This window comes from Erinaceus europaeus, chromosome 22 (genome assembly GCF_950295315.1).
Source record: "Erinaceus europaeus chromosome 22, mEriEur2.1, whole genome shotgun sequence".
NCBI classification, from domain to species: Eukaryota; Metazoa; Chordata; class Mammalia; order Eulipotyphla; family Erinaceidae; genus Erinaceus; species Erinaceus europaeus.
Window position 1 is genome coordinate 3,864,830 of NC_080183.1, and position 8,893 is coordinate 3,873,722.

At 56.8% G+C, this 8,893-nt stretch overlaps 1 protein-coding gene across 4 annotated transcripts; it reads left to right on the forward strand.

Moving 5' to 3' along the window:
• The first annotated feature begins 1,760 nt into the window (after positions 1–1,760).
• Positions 1,761–8,259, forward strand: SLC25A47 (solute carrier family 25 member 47). 4 transcript variants are annotated; one of them, XM_060181063.1, is made up of 6 exons: positions 1,790–1,974; positions 3,692–3,735; positions 3,965–4,036; positions 5,023–5,205; positions 6,883–7,168; positions 7,841–8,259. In XM_060181063.1, exons 1-6 carry the CDS (start codon positions 1,947–1,949, stop codon positions 8,140–8,142), a joined length of 915 nt encoding a protein of 304 aa, XP_060037046.1. In that variant the 5' UTR covers positions 1,790–1,946; the 3' UTR covers positions 8,143–8,259. The 4 variants fall into 4 exon arrangements, with proteins under 4 accessions (XP_016041575.2, XP_060037047.1, XP_060037046.1 ...); XM_060181065.1 differs by lacking the exon at positions 1,790–1,974 and adding an exon at positions 3,370–3,421; XM_016186089.2 differs by lacking the exon at positions 5,023–5,205 and having other exon boundaries at positions 1,761–1,974.
• The last annotated feature ends 634 nt before the right edge of the window (positions 8,260–8,893 follow it).

Sequence of the window (8,893 nt, forward strand, 5' to 3'; positions counted from 1 at the left end):
CTCTCCATTTCTCTCTGTCCTGTCCAACAACGATGACATCAATAATAATAACTAACAACAAGGGCAACACAATAAATATTAAAAGTTCTGTGGTCCAGGAGGTGGTGTAGTGGTCAGGACATACACTCTCAAGCATGAGGTCCTGAGTTCAATCCCCGGCAGCACATGTGCCAGAGTGATGTCTGGTTCTTTCTCTCCTCCTATCTTTCTCATGAATAAATAAATAATTCTTTTAAAAAAAAAGTTCTGGGTTTGAGCCCCGGCTCCCCACCTGCAGGGGAGTCGCTTCACAAGCGGTGAAACAGGTCTGCAGGTGTCTATCTTTCTCTCCTCCTCTCTGTCTTTCCCTCCTCTCTTCATTTCTCTCTGTCCTGTCCAATAACAACAACAACAATAATAACTACAACAATAAAAAAAAAAACAGCAAGGGCAACAAAAGGGAATAAATAAAATAAAATAAATATAAAAAAAAAAAAAGTTCTGAAAAAAAAAGATGGGGCGTTTCATTTTGTTTGCTTCTCACCAGGGCTATTGTTGGGGCTCTGAACCAACACTATGAATCCACTGATCCCAGCAGACATTTCTGTCTTTCTTCCTTCCTTTTTTTAAATTTTTTTAATTAATTTTATTTTTGAGAGAGGAACACCAGAGCACTGCTCAGCTCTGGCTTATGGTGGTGTGGGGGATTGAACCTAGGACTTAGGAGCCTCAGGCATAAGAGTCTGTTTGCATAATCATTATGCTATCTCCCCCGCCCATTTCCATTTTTTAAAGGCTTCTATCAATTTTTATAATTTTATTTTACTGTCATTTTTTTCTTTAATTTCTTTATTGGGGAATTAATAGTTTATTGTTATTTTTTTATTATCTTTATTTACTGGATAAAAACAGCTAGAAATCAAGAAGGAAAAGAGACAGAGAGACACCTGCAGTCCTGCTTCACCACTTGTGAAGCTTTCCCCCTGCAGATGGGGAGTGGGGGATTGAACCCGGGTCCTTGCTCATTATAACATGTGTCCTCAACCATGCCACATGCACTTAACCCGCCACAGGTGCTTAACTTGATGTGCTACCACCCGACTTCCCTAACTTTTCTTTCTTAAAATTTTTTTATTTTAAAATAAAATAAAAAAATTGTTGGGCCCTGGTGGGAGCCTCTGTGCATGTCCCTGGGAGCTCAACTGTGCACAGGTGTCCTGCAGCCTTGGCCAGGTCTGGAGTCAGACTCAGGCAGACTTCAGAAGATGAGTCGGAACAACTCTTCTGCTTCAATTTTTTTCCTTCTTCAAGATTTTTAAAAATATCTTTTATTCCGTTTTGTTGCCCTTGTTTTACTGTTGTAGTTATTATTGTTGTTGTTGATGTCGTCGTGGGCTAGGACAGAGAGAAATGGAGAGAGGAGGGGAAGACAGAGAGGGGAGAGAAAGACAGACACCTGCAGACCTGCTTCACCGCCTGTGAAGCGACTCCCCTGCAGGTGGGGAGCTGGGGGCTCGAACCAGGATCCTTACGCCAGTCCTTGCGCTTTGTGCCACGTGCGCTTAACTCTCTGCGCTACCGCCTGAGATAGTGTTTGTTGAGTGAGTAAGCAAGGACTCTGAGACAGGGCCTGACTGTGCTCTGGAAGTGTCACCGCACCCAGGAGGTGTCTGGTGTGGTCTGGGGCCCAGGGACAGTGACCTGCCTGCCACCTCTGTGGCCTCGCGCTCTCTCCCCTGGTCGCTGGGCACTGGGACAAGGGTCGTGGGTGGTGGTGGTGGTGGCTGGTGTCCTGGCCTGTCAAGGACAATGATGCAGCCAGCAGCCTGGCTTCCTGTCCCTCCCCCCAGGGCAGGTACTTAAGGCCCAGGGGCCGCCCACCGGGGAGCTGCGAGGCCACCCCAGTGGTGGCAAGCGCGTCCCTCACTGTCTCCGAGGACCCTGGCCCTCCCCACTGCACCCCGTCCATGGATTTTGTGGCTGGAGCCATTGGAGGTGAGCGAAGACGGGATGGGCTTTTGGGGGGTGTCTGGGGGAGTTGCTCTGCTTTGTAGCAGTGGGGAACCCCCGAGTTGTGGCTGGAGCCAGGAGAGAGCAGGCTCCAGGGAACTAGGGTGCAGGCCCAGAGGTGGGGTGCCAGCCAGTGGCTTTGCCTAGGGTGCTGGGGGCCAGGCCAGGACAGTGGGCTTGTCTTCTGAGTGGGCAAGTGGTGAGGGGGTGCCCTGGGCTGCAGGGGTGTGGGCAGAGGGTCTGCCCCTCCACAGGGGAAGGAGCCGCTGGTCCTGAATCTCACCTCCAGAGTCTCCTGTTTTTTTTTTTATATTTATTTATTCTTTTTAAATTAAAAAAAATATATATATTTAGTTATTTACATTTTTGTTGCCCTTATTGATTTTTATTGTTGTTGTAGTTATTGTTGTTACTGATGTCTTTGTTGTTGGATAGGACAGAGAGAAATGGAGAGAGGAGAGGGGAAGACAGAGGGGGAGAGAAAGACAGATCCCTGCAGACCTGCTTCACCGCCTGTGAAGCGACTCCCCTGCAGGTGGGGAGCCGGGGGCTCGAACTGGGATCCTTACGCCGGTCCCTGCGCTTTGCGCCACCTGCGCTTAACCCGCTGCGCCGCCGGCCGACTCCCGCTCTCCTGTTTTGTTGGAGGAGGGGCAGGTTTTCACAGACGGGTCCAGAGAGTTCAGGGGGGACCGGGATGGGGCTCCTGGGGTCAGTGTCCTGCAGGCCACCTGCTATTCTGGGCACATTCCCTTGGCCTTGCATGAAACCGGGATATGGGGGTGGGGAGGTGCTCTCCAGGCTGGGGACAAGGTGGACCTTTTCTCAGGAGGGGAGGGGAGCTCTGAGCTGGAACCTGGCTTCCCCGTGGGCTTTCCCTGCAACATGGGGCCCTGTTATGCACAAGCAGGGCCCACCACATGCGTGTTGTACCTACTATGTGCACAGGGACCTACTATGTGCCTGCAGGCCCTACTGGGCACATGGGAGGCTGCTGTGATGTACAGTGGGCCCCACTGTGTGCACACACAACCCTACTGTGGGCAACATGGCGGGTAAAGCCGCATAATGGGTTTTTGAACAATGTGGAGGTTGCCATAGGGGGCTCCCTGGAGCAAGGCTGCTGTCCCAGGGCTAGATGGATGGGGAGCAGCTGGGTGACAGATGAGTCTTGCGTGTGTGCACACACACACACACGCACACGTGCACACACACACACACATACATGCACTCCTCCATCCTTTCAGGAATGTGCATTTCATGAATGAGTCTTGGGGTTCACAGTAGTCAGATGCATAGGCCTGACTATCTTCAGCCGACCCTGCCCTGTCCCCAGCGAGTGACACTCCAGGGTCTGCCACCTGACCCTGGCCACGGAGGGCCCAGGCTGCCCAGGGCTCCTACAAACCAGGGGCCACAAGCAGTGTAGAAGGTAGGCCTGGCTGGCTGTGTAGATGGGGGCGTGGCCAGGCATGGCACGGCAGTGTGTCCTGCTGGCTGTGTAGACAGACAGGGGCATAGCCAGGCAGGGCACGGCAGTGTGTCCTGCTGGCTGTGTAGACAGACAGGGGCATAGCCAGGCAGGGCACGGCAATGTGTCCTGTGTCCTGCTGGCTGTGTAGACATACAGGGGCATAGCCAGGCAGGGCATGGCAGTGTGTCCTCAGATGCATCCCCCCCACCTCGTCTCTTTGTCCTCCAGGAGTCTGTGGAGTTGCAGTGGGCTACCCACTGGACACAGTGAAGGTGCGTGCGTCCCCATGCCCACTTAGGCCCAGCCTCCCACATGCCAACTGAGGGTGGCCAGAGATCCTTTCCAGCCTGCCCGCCAGCGCTGACCCTGGCCCCTTGTCACGCTTCTTGGTCTGCCATGGTGGCACTTGGCCCTGCTTGAACCCAGCTCTGTGCTGGGGGTGGTGACCCAGTCCAGGGCCTGGTGCCAGCCCTTTCTGAAGCCTGCTTCTTACACACATAGGTCAGGATCCAGACGGAGCCCAAGTTCACCAGTGTGTGGCACTGCGTCCAGGACACATTCCGCCGAGAGAGGGTAGGCCTGGCCATCACGGGCAGTGTTTCTTGGAGACATATTGCCCCCGTGCCCGTCTACACTGTCACTTTCCACCCACAAACACCTTTTCATCTTTTTATTTTTTTTAAGTTTCTTTAATATTTATTCCCTTTTGTTGCCCTTGTTTTATTGTTGTGGTTATTATTGTTGTTGTTATTGATGTCGTCGTTGTTGGATAGGACAGAGAGAAATGGAGAGAGGAGGGGAAGACAGAGAGGAGGAGAGAAAGTCAGACACCTGCAGACCTGCTTCACCGCCTGGGAAGCGACTCCCCTGCAGGTGGGGAGCTGGGGGCTCGAACCGGGATCCTTACGCCGGTCCTTGCGCTTTGCGCCACCTGCGCTTAACCCGCTATGCTACCGCACAACTCCCCACCTTCTTTATTTTCAAATTTAAAGTTCATTTGATAGAACAGAGAGAAATTGAGAGGAAGGCGAGATGGAAAAGAGAGAGACAGACACCTGCAACCTTTCTTCTCCATTACTCGTGAAGCTTTCCCCTGCAGGTGGGGACCAGAGGCTTGAACCTTGTACATGATAATACATAGACCTAACCAGGTGTATCACTACTAGGCCTCCCACTTGTGAAACCTTGTTCAGTGTCCTCCCTTCCTCTGGGGATGGGCAGGCATCTGGACTCGGCAGTGGCCTCGTGGAAGGACCCCTCGACCTCAGAGCCTGGGAAAGTCAGAGGAGGGGGTGTGTTTGTGTTCCTGCATCTGGCCAAGCTGCCAGATGTCCAGGGCACGGCTCTGTGGGGACCTCGGGGTCCGTGAGCAAACGGGAAGAAGGGTGGGGCCAGCAGGAGGGGCAGAGTAAGCTACAGCTGCCCCAGGTCCAGCACGGCCGGCCCTGTCTCCTCTCCCCCCACCCCAGAGGAGCATTGGGGCCCTGTCCACCAGGAGCAGGGCTGAGGCTGGGGGCAGGGCAGGGCAGGGCAGGGAGCCTGACTCGCTGTCCTGCCAGGTGTGGGGCTTCTACAGGGGCCTGTCACTGCCAGTGTGCACGGTGACCTTGGTCTCCTCCATGTCCTTTGGCACCTACCGCTGCTGCCTTGCCCACATCTGCCGCCTTCGCTATGGCAGCGCCGAGGCCAAGCCTGGCAAGACGGACATCACGGTCTCGGGGTTTGCCTCGGGTGTGAGCCGAGTGAGTGTCACGGTGCTGAGGGGTGGGGGTGGGGTGGAGAGGGGATCCCTGAGCCACTGGCGGGCAGGGGGCCGGGGGTGGGCTGGGGGGGGGGACTGCGGCTGAGGCTGAGTCCGAGGGAGGACTCTGCCATGGGAGTGCCCAGCTGCTCCTCCCTGAAGCTGTGTGCCAGAATGGCTGTGCAGAGTATATGTAGACAGAGAGGGAGCGGTCTGGGAGGTGGCGCACTGGCTAAGGCACTAGACTCTCAAGCACGAGGTCCTGAGTTCAATCCCCAGCAGCACACGTACCAGAGTGATGTCTGGTTCTTTCTCTCACGCCTCCTATCTTTCTCATTAATAAATAAATAAAATATATATAAAAAAGAGACAGAGAGAGAGGCAGAAGAGAGATAGAGGGAGATAGCTGTAGCTTCCTCCAGTGCTGTGAGACTGAGTTCAAGCACCGGTATCACACTATCCAGGCTGTTTTGCCGGCCATGGGCTTAGAGAGAGGTGAGGTGAGGGTTACTGAGGTCAGAGCTCGTGGACCAGTGGTGCTGACTTCTCTCTGCTTTGGAAAACTCACTCTCATCTCCTGTGATATAGTCAATGTATAGCTGATACTATCTTTAAAAAAAAAAGATTATTTTTTTCCAGAACCTTGTTCAGCTCTGGCTGATGGTAGTGCTGGGAAATGAACCTGGGACTTCAGAGTCTCAGGCAAGACAGTCTCTTTGCATAACCATTATGCTACCTGCCTCCCTCCCCCAATTATTTACTTACTTATCAGTAAGAGAGTGAGTGAAAGTCAGAGGTGGGGCGTCACTCTGGCACAAGATGCTGAGGATGGACCTTGGGGCCTCGCACATTTTTTTAAAAATATTTATTTAAAATTCATTTTATTTATTTATTTATTTTGGAGATAGATGCAGAGAGAGAAAAAACAGAAACACCAGAGCACTGCTCAGCTCTGGCTTATGGTGGTGCTGGGGATTGAACCTGGGACTTTGGAGCCTCAGGCATGAGAATCTCTTAGCATAACTGTTATGCTATATACCCCAGTCCTTTTCTAAAAAATATTTATTCATTCCCTTTTGTTGCCCTTGTTTTCTATTCTATTGTTATAGTTACTGATGTCGTCATTGTTGGATACGACAGAGAAGGGGAAGACAGAGAGGGGGAGAGAAATATAGAAATCTGCAGACCTGCTTCACCGCCTGTGAAGCGACTCCCCTGCAGGTGGGGAGCCGGGGCCTCGAACCGGGATCATCTGTTTACTGAATAGAGACAGACAGAAACTGAGAGAGCAGAGGGAGGCAGAGAGGAGGGGAAGACAGAGAGGGGGAGAGAAAGACAGACACCTACAGACCTGCTTCACCGCCTGTGAAGCAACTCCCCGGGATCCTTACTCCGGTCCTTGCGCTCGGCACCACGTGCGCTTAACCCACTGCGCTGCCACCCGACCCGAGAGTTGTGTTTTACCGCAACCTAGCACCTAGGCTGCACTATCAGATAACGCGTGTTACGTTCCTAAGTGCTTCCAGACTTAAGATATTACTTATTTAGAGACAGAGAGAGTGCTAGAACACAGCACCAAAGCTCCCTTCAGTGTGGTGAGAGCCAAGCTTGAACCCGCGGCCCCCGGTGCTGGGGAGGCCTGGGCTGCGGGTAGGCCCCTCACCTTCTCCGGTCGCAGGTGTTCCTGACGTCACCCACCGAGGTGGCCAAGGTTCGGCTGCAGACGCAGCGGCGCCCCTCTGCCTCGGGGCCCCTTGGGACGCCCCCCCTAAGCCTGCCCGCGGGCCCCGGGTACCGTGGGCCGCTGCACTGCCTGGCCACCGTGGCCCGTGAGGAGGGGCTGCGCGGCCTCTACAAGGGCAGCTCTGCCCTGCTGCTGCGAGACGGCCACTCCTTCGCCACCTACTTCCTGTCCTACGCTCTGCTCAGTGAGTGGCTCACGCCCGAGGGCCACAGCCAGCCAGGTGAGCGGGGACGGGACCTGAGCAGGGGGCGGGTGCGGGGGATGCGGGACCAGGAAACCGAGGCCAGGTGAGGGGACCCTGGGGGGCAGGTCAGAGGGGCTGGGACCTGAGCAGGGTGCGGGTGTGGGGAGACGCGGGATCAGGAAACCGAGGCCAGGTGAGGGGACCCTGGGGGCAGGTCAGAGGACGCTGAGCGGGGTTAGGGGACCCTGGGGGGCAGGTCAAAGGGGCTGGGACCTGAGCAGGTGCAGGTGGACACGGGACCAGGAAACTGAGGCCAGGTGAGAGGACCCTGGGGGGCAGGTCAGAGGGGCTGGGACCTGAACAGGTGCAGGTGCGGGGGGACGTGGGACCAGGAAACCGAAGCCAGGTGAGGGGACCCTGGGGGCAGGTCAGAGGACGCTGAGCGGGGTTAGGGGACACTGGGGGGCAGGTCAGAGGGGCTGGGACCTGAGCTGGGTGCGGGGGACGTGGGACCAGGAAACTGAGGCCAGGTGAGGGGACCCTGGGGGCAGGTGAGAGGACCCTGGGGGGCAGGTCAGAGGGCTGGGACCTGAGCTGGGTGCGGGGGTCCTGGGACCAGGCCAGGGGGGACGGGACCATGAAGCGAGCGAGATCAGGACCCAGTGTGCCTGGTGGGAGCATCTGGACTCAGTGGCGCTATCCCCACAGGTGTCGGGGGTGTGCTGCTGGCTGGCGGGGGCGCGGGGGTGCTGGCCTGGGCCGTGGCCACCCCCATGGACGTGGTGAAGGCGCGCCTGCAGGCGGACGGCCGGGCTGGGCGGCGCTACCGGGGCCTGGCGCACTGCGTGGTGAGCAGCGTGCGTGAGGAAGGCCCGCGGGTGCTCTTCAAGGGGCTGGCGCTCAACTGCTGCCGTGCCTTCCCCGTCAACATGGTGGTCTTCCTGGCCTACGAGGCCGTGCTGCGCCTCTCCCGGGGGCTGCTGGCCGCGGCACCGCCCGGCTCACAGTGATGCCGGCTGGCGTCACCCGGTGTCTCCGCTTTGTCCCTGTAGGCCTGCCCTGCCCTGGGGACCCCGGGGCTCAGCAAGGCCCATCCCAGGGGAGGCTGCTAATAAAAGTGCTTTTCGGTGAGCCTGTGGCCTGGCTTCTCTCTCTCGCCGACTTTCAGGTGAAATGAGACCAGAGACACCCCGGGAGAAGGGGCTGGGGGGGTGGTGGTGCGCGAACCTCTCCTTGGGGCTGCTCCCCTGCCCCCACGGTGATGGCCCCCCGGCCCCGGGGAAACAGCAGCCCAGCTTTTCCCGGGACGGAGGGACCGGCCATGCCCACCCCACTGAGGGGCAGGCAGTGAGTTCCTACTTCATTCACCCTGTGCAGGGAAGCCCAGGGCCCTCCCGGCATGGTGGCATGGTGACAGCTTCGTACAGGAGCCCCTTCACGGCAAGCCTGAGGCTGGGCGTCCCAGGGCAGGGCTTCCTGCGGGCAGAGGCCAGCGGGGGTGAGGGGTGGCCGAGCCGAGGCAGACACTCTGCCTGGCACTGACCAAAGCTGACCGGGGGGAGCTTGCTAGGCAGTGTCTGCTGCGTCTTGGAGTGGCTCAGGCTGGAGCCCTGGCACCGCATGAGAGTGTTCCAGCCCTGGAGGCAGGTCCGCTGCTCGCACCCCCCTCTCCGAATGGAGAAAGGCGCTAAACGCCCCTGGATGGCTCCCGGCCAGAAGACCCCTGGGCCTGCCCCCCAGCCTGGAGTCTCGGTGGTGACT

Excerpts from the sequence above, each read along its gene's own strand:
- SLC25A47 (XM_060181063.1), top strand. The coding sequence starts at position 1,947 with ATGGATTTTGTGGCTGGAGCCATTGGAG. Across the intron at positions 1,975-3,691 it reads TGTGGCTGGAGCCATTGGAG|GAGTCTGTGGAGTTGCAGTG; the intron begins GTGAGCGAAGAC and ends TTTGTCCTCCAG. Across the intron at positions 5,206-6,882 it reads TTGCCTCGGGTGTGAGCCGA|GTGTTCCTGACGTCACCCAC; the intron begins GTGAGTGTCACG and ends CTCCGGTCGCAG.